The sequence below is a fragment of the Lactuca serriola genome, chromosome 8, assembly GCF_051521515.1.
Source record: "Lactuca serriola cultivar US96UC23 chromosome 8, Lser_US96UC23_V15, whole genome shotgun sequence".
Taxonomy (NCBI): Eukaryota; Viridiplantae; Streptophyta; class Magnoliopsida; order Asterales; family Asteraceae; genus Lactuca; species Lactuca serriola.
This window is the reverse complement of record NC_136415.1, coordinates 131,145,587-131,166,421: the sequence shown is the minus strand read 5'-3', so window position 1 is coordinate 131,166,421 and position 20,835 is coordinate 131,145,587. Positions and strand designations below refer to the sequence as shown.

The 20,835-nt window shown below is 35.8% G+C and overlaps 1 protein-coding gene across 1 annotated transcript; it reads left to right on the top strand.

Moving 5' to 3' along the window:
* Nucleotides 1-11,957: 11,957 nt before the first annotated feature.
* Nucleotides 11,958-13,964, top strand: LOC145065968 (EPD1-interacting receptor-like cytoplasmic serine/threonine-protein kinase 5A). Its single transcript, XM_079013100.1, has 5 exons — nt 11,958-12,440; nt 12,522-12,657; nt 12,757-12,893; nt 12,983-13,106; nt 13,215-13,964. The coding sequence occupies exons 1-5, from the start codon at nt 12,033-12,035 to the stop codon at nt 13,763-13,765; spliced, it is 1,356 nt and encodes a 451-aa protein (XP_078869226.1). The 5' UTR covers nt 11,958-12,032; the 3' UTR covers nt 13,766-13,964.
* The last annotated feature ends 6,871 nt before the right edge of the window (nt 13,965-20,835 follow it).

Sequence of the window (20,835 nt, the reverse complement as noted above, 5' to 3'; positions counted from 1 at the left end):
ATCATATGCAACAAATGTTGTCATATTGTAGGGCGTCGTATTGAAGGCCCATATGGATTTTTTTAATTTCATTCTTTTTAAACTTAAAATTGTTCATTGCAACTTAGGTTTACCTGGGTTACATCTAGAAAAAATTATGTTCATTGAGATTAGTATCAAGATTTCATCGATGTGAACAACCAGGAATGATTTCATGGACGTTTTGCATTTTTGAGTTTGTTCGGTTAGGATTATGATTTTCGTGTTTATCAAGATTATGGTTTTTTTATTGGGTTTTATGACTTTATCTAGTCCAACAACAGTGGATATGTTTCAAGCTCATGATTAAAGAACAACAACATTTGCCATGTCAGTCCTATATCATCAATTTTACCGATATACATAATTGTTCAGCATAGTAAGGTTGACATAAAAAATGTAACATTTCGTTTAAAATAGAATAATTAAATAATAAACCTGGAACCCTGAGAAGTAGCCCAAAATCAAATAATAATTAATGGGGTGTTGGTTTCGGGGAGACAAATGATAATATTTGAATCTCTAGGGGTTAAAGTGTAATTTCAGGATTTATTTTGTAAAGATTTTCAGAAGTCAGGGGGTGTTTGGTATCTTTTGGACTTAATATGTAAGGATTTGTGGAAGCAGGGGCTAAAGAGTAAATTTTGGACCTAAGTTGAAAGGGTTTTGTAGAGGAGGGGCCATTTGGTAACATAAGGACTTCAGTTGAAAGGGTTTTGGATGGTTGGGGTTAAAAGGGTAAATTAAGGATCCATTTTGAAAGAAAATAGAGAAGGAATGTGACATCCCCCTTTTTCACGGCCAGAAAAGACCGATTTTGTTTATGCTTTATAAAAATCAGAGTACTTCATTTTATAAAAATGTTGCGGAATTTGTTCCCAGAAAAACATGGTAAATACGTTATTAAAACATTTTCGATGAAACGTATTTATTTCATTTTAAAACGTTTGGGATGTCATCGTTAATACAGAAACATAAGCATAAACAGAACTTACAATTATTTACACTAGTGATCTACATCTCTTTAAATCTCTCAGTGTATTGTGACTTCATATCAACACCTGTGATAAAAATAAACTGAGTGGGTCAGGTTGGGAAACCTGGTGAGCACATAGGGTTTTCAACCCACAATAATATAATTATTATTTTTAAACATCAAACAATCAACCCAATTACCCATTCCCGTTATCCTCACATTACGTCCCTAAAACATCTAACACAAGGGACCTAGTCAAAGGACTATCATTGGGATGGAGTATATCTGGTGAGCACACAGTTCACACAGTTCGAATAAACACATAGTTCGAATAAACACACAGTTCGGTTAAACACAAAGTTCGAATAAACACCTACAGGTTGCGAGCCTGTTAGTGTTCCACTGGACTGTCTAGAATAGTCCGTGGTCGTCATCTATACTCCGCTAGATGACTAGATCATCAAGAACATCTATAACGAGGCATCTCATTATTTCATTTTATCACACAGCAACTAATACATCTACCCATGTTTTACCCAACACATTTTGTAGATATAAAATACATATACAGTTTAAATCATTGAAAACATGTATAAAACGTTCATCCAGCATAGATAGCAAGTATACAGATAATATACACACACAGCACGTAATTTATATAAAATACTTCATATCTATGTGTAAGCTGAAAGTAACTATGCACTCACCTGAGAAGGTGGTGACTCGGTACTCGGACAGCGCTTCGTTTACTTTAAAATAATTTCCTTTGACGAAACCTAGTATTATCACCACTAGATTTTAGTCTAATATTACCGTGACTAATTATTAGTCTTATTATTATTATTATTATTATTATTATTATTATTATTATTATTATTATTATATAAGCGTTTAAACAATACTTTCCAACTACTATGTACAGACAGGGGCCAGACATAAAACACCGGAGGGCAGGACCATTTTGGCGTATAGCACTTCTGAAATCCAACAACCCTATGCGGCCCTTTAAACCAGATTCCCCGTACCGCGAGTAGTTAAAAGATATTATAACGACACTTATATAAGTCATAATAATAGCCCAAATATTTATTATAAATTTATAATAACAATACTAATTTTAAATATAAACTATATTTAAAATAGGGTAAACATAACTTACTTTCAAGGGGATTTTAGCTAGGAGTCGGGCTCTGCAGGGGCAGAACTTCGTCGCTGAATCTTTCTAAGAAAGATTCGTGCAGCGCTTCAGCGCTCACCTTACTATACTAAAACTACAGAAAGAGAAGTCGAATCACGAGGGACCGAAATGCTCGGGGGATAAGGAGAGAAAGACTCTTGAATCAAGAGAATGGTGCAAGAAATATGAGAGCCCAAGGCTCTTATTTATACTAATTGAATTTTCAAAAACTACCCTCCATAATTACTTAATGACCTTTTAGTTATATAAACAACTAAACACCCCTCTATAATACTATTTTAAATGGATTTAATGATCTTTGTACTAAACTAATGTCGAAAGAACTCAACATTAGTTTTATAATAACCGCATCGTCGATACCTTTCTAATGATATATACATATGTATATATATATGTGTACGTATACATGATTTATACTTTATTTTAATACGTAAATATACTACTATAATTTGTAACTCGCTCATACGAACTCCGTTTTTGACGTTATTTATATCCACGCGTAGGTGGAGACATACTCTACAACTTTCGTTTAGACTCCGTTGGTTAATTTTGACTTTATTTTTAAAGTTATATTTTTAACAGGCCAGGACAGGATTGGTCCGTTAAAATCTCATAACTTCTTTATTCGATGTCCATTTTCGTCTGCATTTTTATCGTTACGCTACTAATAACGAGATCTTCGATTCTTGTTTAGGTTGTGTCGGCTAAAAATCAATCGATCTAAAATTCGAATTTCGGGTTGTACACCGCTAATCCGAAACTTCGAAAAATCATAACTTCTTCATACGAAGTCAGATTTGGGCGTTCTTTTTATCGATGTTCTTAGTTTAACATATTCTACGACTTTTGTTTAGAGCGCTAAGGCTAAATCTCTATATATCATAAATTTACTATTTACGCTTCCCGGCGCCGTGCCGGTTCCGACGCGAAACTTCGACGGGTCATAACTTCTTCGTTATAACTCGGATTTCAGCGTTCTTTATATGTACGGAAACCTTGTGACATATTCTACAAATTGGTTAAGATTATTTATTCTAAATAATCTTTTTGTCAAAAAGTCGTTTTCGACCCCTATTGCCTCTAAATTGACTAGCCCAGATCTGCGGGCGTTACAATTATCTCCCCCTTAGGATGATTACGTCCCGGAATCATCAACGAAACAGGGCTCGTATAATGACTCCATACGTCATCTTTTCATCCTAGTTAATAATTATAACTTCTATATTCCTTCAAGTCTATCTCTTAGACTCATTGACTGTAAGCAGTACTCGATCGTGCACCTGCTCTCTACCTCGGGCTAGACTTCAAATTATGACCTATCATCATGTGATGCACATTTAGACTTAGGTCTCTTAGAGTTAAATTCTAAAATAGACTATGCCTTCCTTCATGTTCTAATGTGATATAATCACACTTTAACATGTAGCGTTTCTGGCTACCAACTTCTTTAACAACGAACGCGATACTTCTATTGATTGCTTTGATTTCAATCGTTTGGTTTAAGTCGGACGCTACATCAAACTTGGTTCTCTGAACCACGCAACATACTCATCGTAGTCAGACTCAATTCGGTATGACCACTAGGGTCGGAAATCAACAATCTTTTTAGTCATTATCGAAACGATGGTAATGACATACTTGAAAAAAAAAACAGAATCAGTTACTAGCTTCTTGGTAACCTTGTGACTTTCCCTGATCCAAGTGTGAGTCCTGTGCTTCCGGTAGTATAGGCCTCTACTACCATTCACACCTACTCATACTCGTCCCAAGCATTGTCCCGCAGTTTCTCCAAGTCACCATACACGAAAAAAAACAACTTAACACATCAGATAACAAAACAAAGGTTTCATATTATTTCTTGAAACGATTACATAGGTGTTCAAGTTCACCCTAGACTATGCCTCTAACAGGCTACATCATATGATTCTATGGCTACATTATAACTCGATCCTTGGATGTCAAGCCGTCATTCCTGAATCCTCGCATTGTCAACTGCTTCGTCTAGGATCATATGGAATGCTCTTGCCTTCGGTTTTGGCGGAATGTTTGGTTTTTCCGCCTCTTTCTTTTTCGGGCAATCCTTAGCAACATGCCCTTCTTCACGGCATTCATAACACACCCTTTTGCACTCGTTGGCGTAATGTCCGGTCTTCCCACACTTGTAGCAAGTCACTTCTTCGCTACATTTCCCAAAGTGATTCTTTTTGCACTTCTCGTACCATTTCACTTTGTTTCCTCCTCCGCTAGACTCCTTTGAACCAGACTTGATCTTCTTATTGGGCCTCGTAGATTCCTCAAACTTCCTCTTTTCGCCAACCTCAATCTTGTTGGCAGCTCTTCCCTTAATCATATCTTCCACAGACTTGGCAGCCCAGATAGCTGCCTCCAGAGTAGGAGCCTGACGCACTGGCACCGCGTACTCCCATGGAAGTCCCTTTGCGTACTTGTCAATTTTCGTCAGCTCATCCGGAACAAGACGCAAGGCAAACTCCATCTTTTCTGTGAAGTTGTTCGTGTATTCATCGATTGACATGCTTCCCTTCTTCAGGGTTAGAAACTGGTTCTCTAGCTCAAGCAGGTTTTGAGCTGAGCAGTACTTTCGTTTGAATTGCACCAAAAATTCTGCCCATGTCAGTTGCAGGGGCTCATTAGGGCTCAGAGTCTTCCCCAAGGTATTCCACCAACGTACAACACTTCCTCAAAACTGACGCACTGCAAATGTGGTCTGTAGCTTCCCTCTGCAACCGCATGTCATGAAGGCTAACTCCATCTCCGAGATCCAATCCATGACCCCGATCGGATCCTCCTTTCCAGTGAAAGTCGATGGCTTGCAAGTCAGAAAATCCTTGTACTTGCATCCATTCCTCTCGACTTTGTCATCTTGGTTGTTTTGTCGAACTATTGGTGGGTTGACTTGACCAACAGTCCCACTGTAGTTTCCTTCCTCAGTCTCCCCTTCGTTCAACTCGGGCTGTTCGATCTGAATAGTGGCTTCCTCACGATTTTGCTGGAGCAAACGTCTAGTTTCCTCCATTTGACGATCCAACATTGCCTGGATCATCGCTTGCACTCCGGCCATCGTTATTGGTCCGGCAGCGGCTTCCACAACTGGTATTTGCTCGATCACGGGGGGTTGGTGTCCGTTCCCATTTGCATTCACGTTTCCACTACGGGTTCTTGCCATCTTGATCTATACACCGAATAAGGTGAATCCAGATCTTTACTTAGGATTGACGGTTAAATCATCCTTATCACTCCGAAACGTTTATATGCTAGTTCTAATATCGTAGTCGTACGTTTAGAATCCTAAACACATAAGGTTTCCAGATCCAGTCGGCAACAGACCATAGATCCGAACAACTAACAGCATATCAGGCACAAGTATTTAGCACATAAAAGCATTTTAGGCACAATTCCTAAAATAAGCTAGTGCTCACACCTCACAATCATCGCTTAGCATTCTAAGTTTAAGTCTAGAAATAAATCCATATTCCTAGTTCGCTTAAACTAATGCTCTGATACCAACTGTGACATCCCCCTTTTTCACGGCCAGAAAAGACCGATTTTGTTTATGCTTTATAAAAATCAGAGTACTTCATTTTATAAAAATGTTGCGGAATTTGTTCCCAGAAAAACATGGTAAATACGTTATTAAAACATTTTCGATGAAACGTATTTATTTCATTTTAAAACGTTTGGGATGTCATCGTTAATACAGAAACATAAGCATAAACAGAACTTACAATTATTTACACTAGTGATCTACATCTCTTTAAATCTCTCAGTGTATTGTGACTTCATATCAACACCTGTGATAAAAATAAACTGAGTGGGTCAGGTTGGGAAACCTGGTGAGCACATAGGGTTTTCAACCCACAATAATATAATTATTATTTTTAAACATCAAACAATCAACCCAATTACCCATTCTCGTTATCCTCACATTACGTCCCTAAAACATCTAACACAAGGGACCTAGTCAAAGGACTATCATTGGGATGGAGTATATCTGGTGAGCACACAGTTCACACAGTTCGAATAAACACACAGTTCGAATAAACACACAGTTCGGTTAAACACAAAGTTCGAATAAACACCTACAGGTTGCGAGCCTGTTAGTGTTCCACTGGACTGTCTAGAATAGTCCGTGATCGTCATCTATACTCCGCTAGATGACTAGATCATCAAGAACATCTATAACGAGGCATCTCATTATTTCATTTTATCACACAGCAACTAATACATCTACCCATGTTTTACCCAACACATTTTGTAGATATAAAATACATATACAGTTTAAATCATTGAAAACATGTATAAAACGTTCATCCAGCATAGATAGCAAGTATACAGATAATATACACACACAGCACGTAATTTATATAAAATACTTCATATCTATGTGTAAGCTGAAAGTAACTATGCACTCACCTGAGAAGGTGGTGACTCGGTACTCGGACAGCGCTTCGTTTACTTTAAAATAATTTCCTTTGACGAAACCTAGTATTATCACCACTAGATTTTAGTCTAATATTACCGTGACTAATTATTAGTCTTATTATTATTATTATTATTATTATTATTATTATTATTATTATTATTATATAAGCGTTTAAACAATACTTTCCAACTACTATGTACAGACAGGGGCCAGACATAAAACACCGGAGGGCAGGACCATTTTGGCGTATAGCACTTCTGAAATCCAACAACCCTATGCGGCCCTTTAAACCAGATTCCCCGTACCGCGAGTAGTTAAAAGATATTATAACGACACTTATATAAGTCATAATAATAGCCCAAATATTTATTATAAATTTATAATAACAATACTAATTTTAAATATAAACTATATTTAAAATAGGGTAAACATAACTTACTTTCAAGGGGATTTTAGCTAGGAGTCGGGCTCTGCAGGGGCAGAACTTCGTCGTTGAATCTTTCTAAGAAAGATTCGTGCAGCGCTTCAGCGCTCACCTTACTATACTAAAACTACAGAAAGAGAAGTCGAATCACGAGGGACCGAAATGCTCGGGGGATAAGGAGAGAAAGACTCTTGAATCAAGAGAATGGTGCAAGAAATATGAGAGCCCAAGGCTCTTATTTATACTAATTGAATTTTCAAAAACTACCCTCCATAATTACTTAATGACCTTTTAGTTATATAAACAACTAAACACCCCTCTATAATACTATTTTAAATGGATTTAATGATCTTTGTACTAAACTAATGTCGAAAGAACTCAACATTAGTTTTATAATAACCGCATCGTCGATACCTTTCTAATGATATATACATATGTATATATATATGTGTACGTATACATGATTTATACTTTATTTTAATACGTAAATATACTACTATAATTTGTAACTCGCTCATACGAACTCCGTTTTTGACGTTATTTATATCCACGCGTAGGTGGAGACATACTCTACAACTTTCGTTTAGACTCCGTTGGTTAATTTTGACTTTATTTTTAAAGTTATATTTTTAACAGGCCAGGACAGGATTGGTCCGTTAAAATCTCATAACTTCTTTATTCGATGTCCATTTTCGTCTGCATTTTTATCGTTACGCTACTAATAACGAGATCTTCGATTCTTGTTTAGGTTGTGTCGGCTAAAAATCAATCGATCTAAAATTCGAATTTCGGGCTGTACACCGCTAATCCGAAACTTCGAAAAATCATAACTTCTTCATACGAAGTCAGATTTGGGCGTTCTTTTTATCGATGTTCTTAGTTTAACATATTCTACGACTTTTGTTTAGAGCGCTAAGGCTAAATCTCTATATATCATAAATTTACTATTTACACTTCCCGGCGTCGTGCCGGTTCCGACGCGAAACTTCGACGGGTCATAACTTCTTCGTTATAACTCGGATTTCAGCGTTCTTTATATGTACGGAAACCTTGTGACATATTCTACAAATTGGTTAAGAATATTTATTCTAAATAATCTTTTTGTCAAAAAGTCGTTTTCGACCCCTATTGCCTCTAAATTGACTAGCCCGGATCTGCGGGCGTTACAAGGAAGGACCATTTCCGTCATTATAGGTCGAAGTTTGAAGGGATCTGGTATATAACGTTAACCCTCTGTAACCCTAACCCTAGGCACTGTTCAGCCGCCACCCTCACCTTATCTCCCTCCAGTCGCCGCCACCACCCCTTCACTCTCGTTCTCCAGTCGGCAAGACAACCGACGAATGTTGCTACCCCTCTCCCGTTATCTTAGACTTCTTCTTTTGTTCGTCGGTAACACGTAATGACCACCAAAAGGCCACCGCCATAGCTCCTGCCGCCGATGAAGTCAAGAATTGGAGTGGCTGTTGTTGCTGCTATCATGGGTCGCGTAACCCCTTCTTTCTCCAACTGATCTTCTGTCACACCACCCGGTGTTGCCAACTGTTAGCCGTGGCCGTCGATGTTGCTGTCAACGTAGCGAAGGACATCGTTATTCTCTTCATCCGGTTGTCGTCGATATCATGCGATGACCACTGAACAACCACCACTGCAGTCCCTTTTGTTGAAAACGGAGTCGCCGTTAATGTTGGTGGGTAGCTTGCGGTTGTTCGCCGTAGCCTCAACTCGTTCCCTTCTCTCGTGCCTCCTGTTGTTGCGTCTCAACACCACCTGCCACCGATAGCTATTGTTGCCGCCCGTTTTCCTGTGCCGCTACCGCCGCCTTACGCCACCAGGTGGGTTGTTGGATTCCTTTACGAACAGAAGACCGTGTGTGTGTTATTTTATTTGTGTGTGTTTATACGAATATTTCGATGTAAAATGTATTGTACGACCGGAATAATCAAAGAAAACAACATGTCACCGTCGTGAGGTGGTGGCTGCCACCTCACGCCGCCACCTTGGGTAGCTGTGTGCTTTTATGTGTGTGATTGTTATTTTGGGATGCTTGGATATTTTTAGCCAAAAGTCATAACTACCACCACGAGGTGGTGGTCACCGTCGTTGACTGCCACTACCCGAGGTGGTAGTGGGTGGTGCCCGACTTATTCAACCCTAATTGACTTAATGAAGCCCTAATTAACCTAAAACCTAACCTTTTGACTAGTGGGCATGTGATTGGGTTGGAAACGCTAATTAGGGTTTAGAAAACCCTAATTTTTGATATGTTAATTTTGGAACTATCGGGACCCGCATTTTGGACATTGAATTGGAATTTTGAATTAAGCCTCATCACGTTGTATGTTTGGCCTAGTAGATTGATGGACTTAATGGATTAAGTCCTTAACAGGTTAAGTAAGAAATACTTAACCTTAATCGTCATTTTATGTGAAAACCTTAATTTTGCTTTGGCCTTGAGTTGGGCCTTTCTATTGGGCTTTGGTGTTTGGGCTATTGATGGGCTATCCAAGAACAAGTAAATGGACTAAAATATTTAGATGGGCTTTAGGGTAAGGCTCATGTGGGGGACTTGGGCCTAATTTAGAGAATTAGGCCATAGATGGGCCATAATTAGGCCTTGATGATTTTGAGATATTGAACCATCTGAATACTAAGTGTTGGGACTAGAATAAATAGTTGGGCCTTAAGATGAGACCATGAACAAGTTTGGGCCCAATTTGAGAAATTGGGTCATATGTTAGGCTTTGGTCCATTGGTTGACTTTTAGGCCTTTGGAGTGTGAATTGGGCCTTGGGCTTGAATCAAGCTAGGTTGAGGGTAAAGTAGTCTTTTATCCTAAGCATGGACTTATGATTATGTATTGGAACCCAATTATTAATTGGGTGTTGTTTGATGTTGACAGTTCGGGAATCTGTCATCCAGCAGCTAGGGTTTTGCCTGCGGTACTTCGGTAGTGTGAGGTGAGTTCTTCTCACTATATCAACAGGGTCTAAGGCACCAAGACCAGCCCTTTATGATTTGTATCCTAGTTATAGGATGGTTGTTATGTTAGTGATTTGTTAGATCAATATCCTGGTTATAGGATGGTTGCTATGTTAGTGATCGGTTAGATCAGTATCTTGGTTATAGGATGGTTGCTATGTTAGTGATCGGCTAGATCAATATCCTGGTTATAGGATGGTTGCTATGTTAGTGATCGATTAGATCAGTATCCTAGTTATAGGATGGTTGTCATGATTAGCGATGTCTTAGATCTGTATGATTATCTGTACATAGCTAGCATATGATATTTATGTGCACATGTTTGTTGGTTTGGGGGATCGGTTTGAGCAGGTCCTTCTTTGTGTTGTAGGCCAAGATACCGAGGGCGGACCGATAGACTGCAGACCCGGTTAGGGCATACTAGTTAGGCCGAAGGCCCGACTAGCGGTTCGGATAGGCTGTAGGCCTTACGAGGCGGTCCAGACGTGCCGAAGGCTCGAAGAGCGGTCCAGATAGGTTGAAAGCCTACGAGGCGGTCCAGTCAGGCTAAAGGCTCATTATACATGCTGTTTGTTTATATGATATGGTTATATCTGTATGGCGTTGGCATTTTGGGGGTAACTCACTAAGCCTTCGAGCTTACATTTATCGATTACTGTTTCAGGTACTTCTAATGATAGCGGAAAGACGAAGACGTGATCGTGTACCTCCTTATAATTATCTTATCTAATATGCATAATAAGATTGAATAAAATTCTTATTAAAAAAAATGCATCCTCAACCAACCAATGCAACTCCTTGTTTTTGTAAGGATAGTAGGTGAGGGCTCACATTTGAACAATATGATAAGACACCAAATTAAGTCACATGCCTTCTATCGACTAACTCCTAATTAAATTCGCATTGTATCATTTATATACAATATAGTAGTTGTTTATATAAACCACATTATTTTAACCTTATTATTATAAAATTTAACATATTGAGAATTAGAGTATTCACAATGTATAATTTAATAAAATAATTGAATTAGATAAAATGTATAGTTGATATTATGCAATTTTGAATTTAAGTGGATATGGAGTTCAATGACTATTAAAATAAGAAAAAAAAACTTTTTAATCCTTAAATAACTTTCATAAATTAAGTTTTGCAAATATATTACAGAACTATATGCAATTTACAATGTTTTTAAAACAGGTTTGAACCGGCCAGTTGAACCGGTTGGACCGCGAACCGGGAAAATAACGGTTCAACTATCATCGGTTTTATATCTATTTCTGAATCAGAACCCGGCCGGTTTTTACAAAAACCCGATTAAATCAGTTAAATTGAAAAAATAATAATAAACTCATGGAAAAACACATAGTAAATGTTATAAAGTTTTTTGATACGTTTGTATTCTTCTAAGACTATATTTTTTCGGTATACTTTTTTTTGATGAACATTGATTGATGTAAAATTTATGGTTATTTGTTATTTTAATGTATTTAGATTGATCCATAACTTATTTTTATGTGTACATTTAATGTTTAAACGTGTGAACGTCAAGTTCTTGATTTATGTATGTGTGTAGAAAAAAAAATTATAAAAATTGATAGAATCGAAAACTGATAACCATACTGGTTCAACTAAAAACCGGTTTTTAAAATTTAATAATTTATCAATGGGCCTAATGTCACGAATTCAAAAATATTAATCTATATTAATAAATCGACCTTTTAAGTCAAACGTTCACCCATTACACTTTATAATACCTATTAAATGTTATTTGGTACACATTATTTTATTACCTAAAATAAATAAAAACACATTAAAAACAAAAAAAATAAATAAGTAGACACTTTTGTTGACTATTCTTTTAGCAACATCTCTTCCCAGTTCACATGGTGTATAAAACCCCCCTCAAACCATTTCTTCACCTCCAAACTCAAACATCCAATACCACAAACCACCATTTATTTATTTATTTATTCATTCATTCAATCTAGAAATGAAGGTGAAGAAAGGGTCAAAATCGTCTTGGATCTCAAATTGTTTCAAGATTCATGAAGAACCAGTTCGGATGATTAGAGAACCTGAGATAGAGAAGAAAGTTGAACCGGAACCCGTTAAGTCGCCTAATTCGACTAAGAGGATTTCGTATACAGATATAAACAGTTCGACGTTATCAGAGGACCTATCGACTTCACTAGCTGGATCAAACCTCTACGTTTTTAACCTTGCAGAGCTTAAGGTCATTACACAGTCATTTTCTTCATGCAATTTCTTGGGTGAAGGTGGGTTTGGACCGGTTCACAAAGGGTTCATAGATGACAAACTTAGACCCGGTCTGAAGGCTCAGCCGGTGGCTGTCAAGGTCTTGAACATAGACGGCGGACAAGGTCATAGAGAATGGCTGGTACGTATACATACTCGTATCGGATACTGTATTTTATTTATTAAAAATATATATTAAACATTATTTGCATCGACTTTACAGACAGAAGTTGTATTCCTCGGACAACTAAGACACCCACATCTCGTGAAATTGATTGGATACTGCTGTGAAGATGAACACCGAGTATTGGTGTATGAGTACATGGCACGTGGCAGCTTAGAAAATCAACTCTTTCGAAGTAAGTTTATAATATATATGAATACAAAGTTAATGAATTCATTCTATTATACTACATTAATTTTCAAGATATTTATTTCAAATCGGGTTTAATTTACAGGATTTTCCGTCTCTCTTCCATGGTCAACTCGTATGAAGATTGCGCTACATGCCGCAAAGGGGCTTGGGTTTCTTCATGAAGCGAAAAACCCTGTTATATATCGTGATTTCAAAGCATCCAACATTTTGTTAGACTCTGTAAGTGCTTAATCAGTTTTTATTTATCTCGATTTTTGAGAGTTTTTTATGTTATTTCTAGTACTGAAACTTATTTTTGAATTTTTAAGGACTACACTGCTAAACTTTCGGACTTTGGACTCGCAAAGGATGGTCCTGAAGGAGATGACACACATGTTTCAACTCGAGTTATGGGCACACATGGCTACGCAGCTCCTGAATATCTCATGACAGGTAATTAACAATTCACGTATACATGATGCAAAAGTAATATATGCTTTTTTCTTGAGTTTTTCACTCATGACATTTTACTAATTTGATGTTGTTTTGCACTTTATATAGGACATTTAACAGCAGCAAGCGATGTGTATAGTTTTGGAGTTGTACTCGTTGAGCTTCTAACAGGACGAAAGTCAATGGACAAGAGCCGGTCAAACCGTGAACAGAATCTAGCGGAGTGGGCTAGGCCTCAACTCAAGGGTGGTGCTCGGAAACTGAACAGAATAATGGACCCAAGGCTCGAGAGTCAATACTCGGAAATAGGAGCAGAAAAGGCAGCAGAATTGGCTTACCAGTGTCTTAGCCATAGGCCAAAGGCAAGGCCAACCATGAGTATGATTGTCAATGCTCTTGAACCACTAGCGGAGTATAACGAAATGGCAATTGGAACATTTGTGTACACGGCCCCTACTGAGAACAATAAGTCACCGGTGGAGAGCCCGGAGAAGGAAGTACAGCATAAAGATCGCAAAATGGACAGCAATGGACACCACCACAGTCACCACCAACACCACCACCACCGCCATCAACACGACCGAAGGCACCGGAGTAAATCTCCGGCTGTCCATTCTGAGACCGATTTACAGAGAGATCATATGATTTCAGGGGTGTAACAGAGAGTTAAACGACAACGGATAATATTGTTTGGAGCTTGCATAGGAACACAGGTGATGCATGAAAAGTTGTAAATGTACAGATTTCAAGCACTCATCAATTTTTTTTTCCCTAGATCTTCGTCCTTATATTTCACATTTATTTCTTGATATCCGTGTTCATTTTTATTATAAGGATTTGAAAATACATTTTTTCGTATCAATGTGTTAAAATTACCATCTCCAACTCCGATACATGTTTTCACTATGCAATTTGAATTTAAGGTTGATGTATTGCTTTAAGTGAAGGAATTAACCGTCTAAATTACGTGCTTTACTATCTTGTAGTTTTTTGTAGTTATTCACTAAAATGATAAATATAAGCTAATGACCATGAAGCTGCAAATCTCTATCGCCAATTAGCGTTATGTATGCTTTTTTTTTCTTTCGTTTTTTGACTAATAGGATCACAAGTGAATAGCGACACACAAGTAATACTAGGTAAAGGATCCGCAAGCTTTGTCAATACCATCAAATTATGTGATTATATATTATGAAGACCAACAATATCATTGTTCCTTATTAAATCCATTCCCGGATGTTGGCCTAGATCATCCAAAGTTTTATCGTAGTGGACAATTTTCCACATAAGATGCTCAATGTGTAAGGCTTGGTGTGTCACTCATGGGTACCCGATTTAGGACTTTGAAAGTTGTGTAATGACATTCTAGAATGCCATCACTTGCATGAGTGGATTTACACCCCCTCAAGTGGTCTAGTGTGATGGCTGACTAGTAGGTAGTTGAAGTTTAACTTTGAACAAACATTCAAAGTATATAGTATGTTATGTGCTATTTATACACAAGTCTAATCTCAACCATCATTGTGATATTTGGAGCTAGAGATTGATTTGGGGTTTGAGTGTGAAGCACATGCATTGCATTCATTTGAGATTGTTGACTTACTATTGGTAAGTTTGATGTTGTTTATCAATACTTATCTTTGAAATGTTTCCCCTTAATATTGAAATTATACAAATACTTTGATGTGTTGAAAACCTTTAGGTGTTTAATTTTGAGTTTGTGTTGTTTATTTTATCTTATATCCATAAGGGAGGAGGGCGTCTTTCCCTCCCAATTCACACTGTCACATCAGTTTTTCTCTTTTATTTTTCTTTATCTTTGTTAACCCACAAAACACGGAAACCTTATCTTTTTCAACTCACTCAACCCATTCAATTAAAAAAAATGCAAAATAATCAAGGTAAAATCTTAATAAACAATAGACTTATCGTCGGTACCACTCATTCAGCGGGTTGTTTAATTGGTTTCACTAACCCACTCCATCCTCTCTCTCTATATATACATTCTCTTTCTCATTTTCTCTTGTTCTAAATATCCAACCTGACAACATTTTCCTTTTCAATTTGACAAACTGAAAGACCCCAACTTTCGTATTTCTGAAAGACCCAAACTTTCATACTTCACAATATTATTACTCCAAAACATGCTACTTGCATATTCATAAAAGCAATATTTTACATTGATAAAGAGGTTACAAACTACTGGATACAAACCGTCTATTACAAAGTGTTATATAATACATAACTACCCAGGATATTGTAATTTATACAAACATAAGCTAAAGTACAAAAGTATTATTACAAACTATTCTAAATCTTTCAACAGTATATGATCATACTGGTTACTTATCACCTACAATTGTTAAACATTGATAGGGTAAGCGGTGACGCTTAGTGAGTTCAATAATAGATACAATATAACGTTATGTCATATATATATTTCAATATGGCAGAAGCAAAGAGAAACAAGGAACAACAAAGGCATATGTGAATCATGTGTTAAGCTTTTCATATCATTCAATGACTTGATTCAAAGATATACAATCAATGAGACATAACAATTTCCATACTTGATATACATCAATAAAACTTTGACCCAAATGGCACAGAAAACATAAGATTTCTGATTAACATCTTGGTAGATTTCAGGCTTATAGCCCTGTCTAACCATTTGCCAATGCCATAGAATAGAAGTCCTTCTCTTACGGAGACATGCTCTACATGGCCAGAGGCTACGTACCAGTACCAATGTGAATCTAAGTCCTTTCACTGATCACATGGTCAAATATATGACTTTTGCTATAAAAATAGCGAATAAAATAACACGGGAAAATAACTCGGAATAATAACACTGAAAAGCACATAGCACATATAAAACATAACATACAATTGTTCATATATATTAAACTCACCTTGAATTAACCGTGGGTCAAAATAGTAATTTGGGCAGCACTTCGGCTTTAAGTATGACTTTCTATGTTGAAAACCGGGAGCTTAATTGAAAACCGGGTACTGTGAAGGTAAGGCTTCAAAACCGAAAATATAAATTTTTCGGGCTTCACGGGCACTTCGGTACGTATTCCGGGCTTTAAAAACGATACCGGGGCTTCGGGGGATATGGAAATAGTCAAAATATGGAAAAAGGGGCCAAAAATGGCAATTTCTTAAAAATATCCGAGAAGGCTCGCAGCCTTCTATTTATAGGGAGGAGGGTCGGCCGAGAAGGGTGAGTTAGCGAAGGCAGGTGGCAGCGAAGGAGAGAGACACACGGAGGGTGCGAGGTTCGGACACGCGTACCATGCGAGGGCTAGACAGGCGTGCGAAGGCGTCTTACGAGTCGTCTTAGACGGCGCCTAGGACACGAGGCGCGTCGTATGCCCAATGGACCTCGGCTTTGGACCAATCAGTGACGGACACGGGTTAGCTTCGCATGCGAGGTGACGTGGCTGAGTGCTGACCATGCGAAAATTTCCGATATTATCCACTTATTTCTCAGTTTTTGAGCCAAAATCTTCCGAAATCCATAACTTTCACATACGGGCTCCGTTTTTGACGTTCCTTATATGCACGCGTAGGCGGGAATATATTCTACAACTTTCATTTAGACTTCGTCGGCTAATTTTGACTTTATTTTTAATATTATTATTCTTTAACAAACCGGGACAGGAAAATCCGTTAAAAATTCATAACTTCTTCATCCGACATCCGTTTTCGTCAGACTTTTTACCGTTGTACTACAAATGACGAGACCTTTGATTCTCGTTTAGGTTGTGTCGGCTAAAAATCACTCGATCTAAATTCGAGTTTTTAGCTGTCTATTACTATTCCGAAACTTAGAAAAATCATAACTTCCTCATACGAAGTCAGATTTTGGCGTTCTTTTTATCGAACTTCTCGGTTTAACGGATACTATGACTTTTATTTAGATCATTAAGGCTAAAAAAAGTAGTTTAGCAAAAACTCACTTTTTACGTCATTTGGCGCCGTGCCGGTTTTGTCGCAGATCTTCGATTGGTCATAACTTCTTCGTTATAACTCGGATTTTGATGAGGTTTTCGCATACAAGTTTCTAACGAGATTTATCTACAATTTTCAATAATAAAATTTTACTTATTTCAAATTTTATATTTTCGCTAAATTTCATTATTTGACTTTTAATTGGAATCTCATAAGACTTCCAATATTTTCTAAGTGATTCTAAACATAGTTTTACTTCATTTCTAATAAAAACAATTTGTTAGAACTCAATACTCAAATTTACATAGTATTTCACAATTTTATTCATTACAAAACACGATTTCAAAACATGTATGTTACACAAACACATTGAAGACAAATTATAATCTACACATTTATATAACCTAAATAATATATTAATCCCGTAAATAACTTATAAAACATATAAATGTTTAATTCACACTCAAATATCTTATGTAAAACAAAAATAACCTAGATAATATATTAACTCAAATTTTATTTGTAAAAAACAAAACTCACAATTTCAAGCTAATTTTATATGAATAAGTAACAAGACTTACCAAAGGTGATTCAAACCTTTTAGGTCGGACCGAGTGATGCGGGACTCATTCCCACTCGGAGGAACACTGCATCGGCGGTGTGGGATAGGAGGCGCGGGGAGGGGAGGGGTTGCCGCATTCTCTCTCTTCTTGTGAGTGGCTTTTTTTTTTGAGTTGCAAGTTTTACCGAGGAAGATGAAAGTTTGTGGAAATGGCATATTTGGCCCCTATGTTTTGGTCTTATGGCAGACTACATCTAATTTTTAATTCTCTTCACAAAAATAGTTTTCAAAAATTATAAAATAGACCCTATATTTTTAATTTTCTACTAATTTAAATATTAGATTTAATGTAATTTTTATTTTAATTAATTAAATGCTTTTTATTTTTAATTAAATTTATTGGTTGTTTTTAATTTAAAAATTATAAATCATAAATATCAATTAATTTTATTTAAAAAAACAAAATAATGAGAGAAACTTTCCACCAATTCCTTTGGTTTTACGTGAGAGAAAGAAAACCCGGAAAAGGAAGAGTATGACCCACAAAAAGTGAGGGAAACTTCCTTCTCACTCCTCCTGTCTTAGAACAAAACGCATTAATTTTGACTCAATCCTTCGTTTGTCATGGAATGCATTCTAAGTCTTATCTGTTACTATACCATAACACATATCAAAAAATTTAGGCTCATTTTAATGATGAGCCATGATCAATCACCCAAGTTTCTCACAGTGTAGTCTGACTTTTGAAATATGGTTTTTGTGGTATGTAAAATAATTCCTACCTCTTCAGGATCGGCCCGATCTGTTTTAAAAGATTATATTACATGATAATCACGAGCTATACATTTCGTGTATCACTTTTTAAATATAATTATCAACAAGTGGTATTGACAAAGACCTAGCTAGCGACCATCTCTGTCTTCCACATGCCCACTATCATCCATGTGATTGATGTTTACTTAGCCAGTTAGCCATAGTAAACGCAATCGACTACTTGTCCATTTCAAATGAAATAATTGGAACATTGACATGTATAAAAGCTTTAGATACGATTCTTTGCTTCAAAATGGGAAATCTATCAAAATTAATAAGGATAGACCGTTGACATGTACAAAAACTTTGAATACTTCTTTAATTCAAATGATATGTTATGATTATACTTGTTTGCAAAATTGTAGCGTATGTTCGGCAAAAATAGCTGAAAGCTGGAAATTTGAAATTTCAACTTTTATTTGTATAAGCGTGTTCAACACGACAGTTGAAAATTTCAAATTAAAATTACATAAAAAATCATTTGGATATAAAGTAAAATTGAAAAAAGAAAAAGTATGATAAATTAATTTTTCTAAACTATAATTTCCAAAAGTTAAAATCCATCCAAATTTTAATACCAAATGCAACGGTTAAGCTTCTAAATTGGTAAAAAGAAATTATGTATATTAGTAAATGATGATTGTTTTACAAGTAAAGTAATTAATACTTTTCAATTTTTTAAGTATTGAGACCAAATATTTTTTTTTCATATTAAAAGTGTATCAGTATTTTAAAGAAACGATATTATTGTATTATATAAATTTTGGTTTATAAATATGTATATTAAATGTTTATTATTTTGTTAAATGAAAATTAATAAATTATAAAATCAGTTGAAGTGATTGTTTTAAATAAACACATCGTAATTGTTAAAACTATATTTAAATTTAATTGTATAAGATATATATTTTGTTTCAAATAAAACACCATAATTGTTAAAAATATGAATATGATTTATTTATTTTAAATAGTATTTAAATCAATTTGTTAAAATAAAAAAAATTAAAATTAAAAAAAAAAACTTTTTGTTAAAATCATAAATAAAATAGTTCTTGATTTGAAGTTTTTTATTTAACCCAAAAGCTAATGGCTCATATTGTTGCTGCGGAACCAAGTTTTTTTTTTTCTTTGAAATCAGTTTTTTCATAAACGTTACAAGGTATAAACGTCCAAAAGCTAAACAATACACCCATGGACAATGATGGGTTATCTCCATTGACGCTTGACTCAATGATGATAGATATGAAACCGAAACAAACATATTTAATCTTTTATAAACACAACATTTTCATCCTCGTATTTTTAGCCAACAATTTTTAGAGGTGATATCATACTTTCGTAAATTTCTCATTCATTAAATCTTTATTTTGGACATTTTCCCAAAACGGAAGTATTTTGGAAGAAAACTAATAACCCATAGTCCCATAGATATCAAGGTGTTATTTTTGGAAATTATTAATCTTTTATGTGCGCCATTGCACTTCAATTAATATTAATTATGGCTTTTAGGATTGGTTATTTTTTCCTTACATCAAACACATGTTTAAGACAAAACAATCATTCTAGCAAAAGTAACATAGTAAAAATGAAAGATGTTAACTCTAAGAATAACCAAACCTTAATTTAAGATGAAAACTTTTTGTACTCTGTTATAGAAATTACAAAACATAAAACTACATCATAAATTAATGACTTTAACATAGTATCTCTAAATTTACTATATCTTCTTTTTAGAAGTCTAACACCATTATAATTTTATAAGTATTGTATATTAGTTATGTGTTAAAGTTCATTGTTGATCTTGTTGTATTATTAATTCTATTTAACTTTTATCTTTTTACTAATACAACAAGTTATCTGTTAAAGTTCATTGTTGATCTTGTTGTATTATTAATTCTATTTAACTTTTATCTTTTTACTAATACAACAAGTTATCTGTGTGACAAACAAATAAATTGGTTTCTAAACCACAACATCCCCAACCTAGTTCAGGTGGAGGGGCCCACCACATAGGCGAAGATGTTGATTTGGATTTTGACTTTCAGGGCAAACATAGGTAAAGACATTGATCCGGCTTTTGAGTTTTTAACTATCTCTGAAATTGAATCTCTGCCAAAATAAAACCATGACCTCCTCCATGTTTGGCGTTTATCCTTATTTCTCTCTACAATGTTTCTAATCATGGATTGACCCAAACGGTCCACCGGTTAAGAGAATTAGAGAAAGAGATCGGGTCAACTAAGAGCGCTTTTTTGTATATTTATGAACTGGATTGAACCATTTAACGGCCTGTTATAAAAACTCTGTATAAACTTAATAATAGGATTTTCACTCTTTCAGCCTAAAGTGCGTTTTTTTTTTCTTTTCTCTCGCCTTCCTCCGGTGTTAAACCAAACC

Coding starts and splice junctions, on each gene's coding strand:
- LOC145065968 (XM_079013100.1), top strand. CDS start 12,033: ATGAAGGTGAAGAAAGGGTCAAAATCGTCTTGGATCTCAAATTGTTTC. Junction 12,658..12,756: donor AGAAAATCAACTCTTTCGAA/GTAAGTTTATAA, acceptor TTTAATTTACAG/GATTTTCCGTCTCTCTTCCA. Junction 13,107..13,214: donor TCCTGAATATCTCATGACAG/GTAATTAACAAT, acceptor CACTTTATATAG/GACATTTAACAGCAGCAAGC.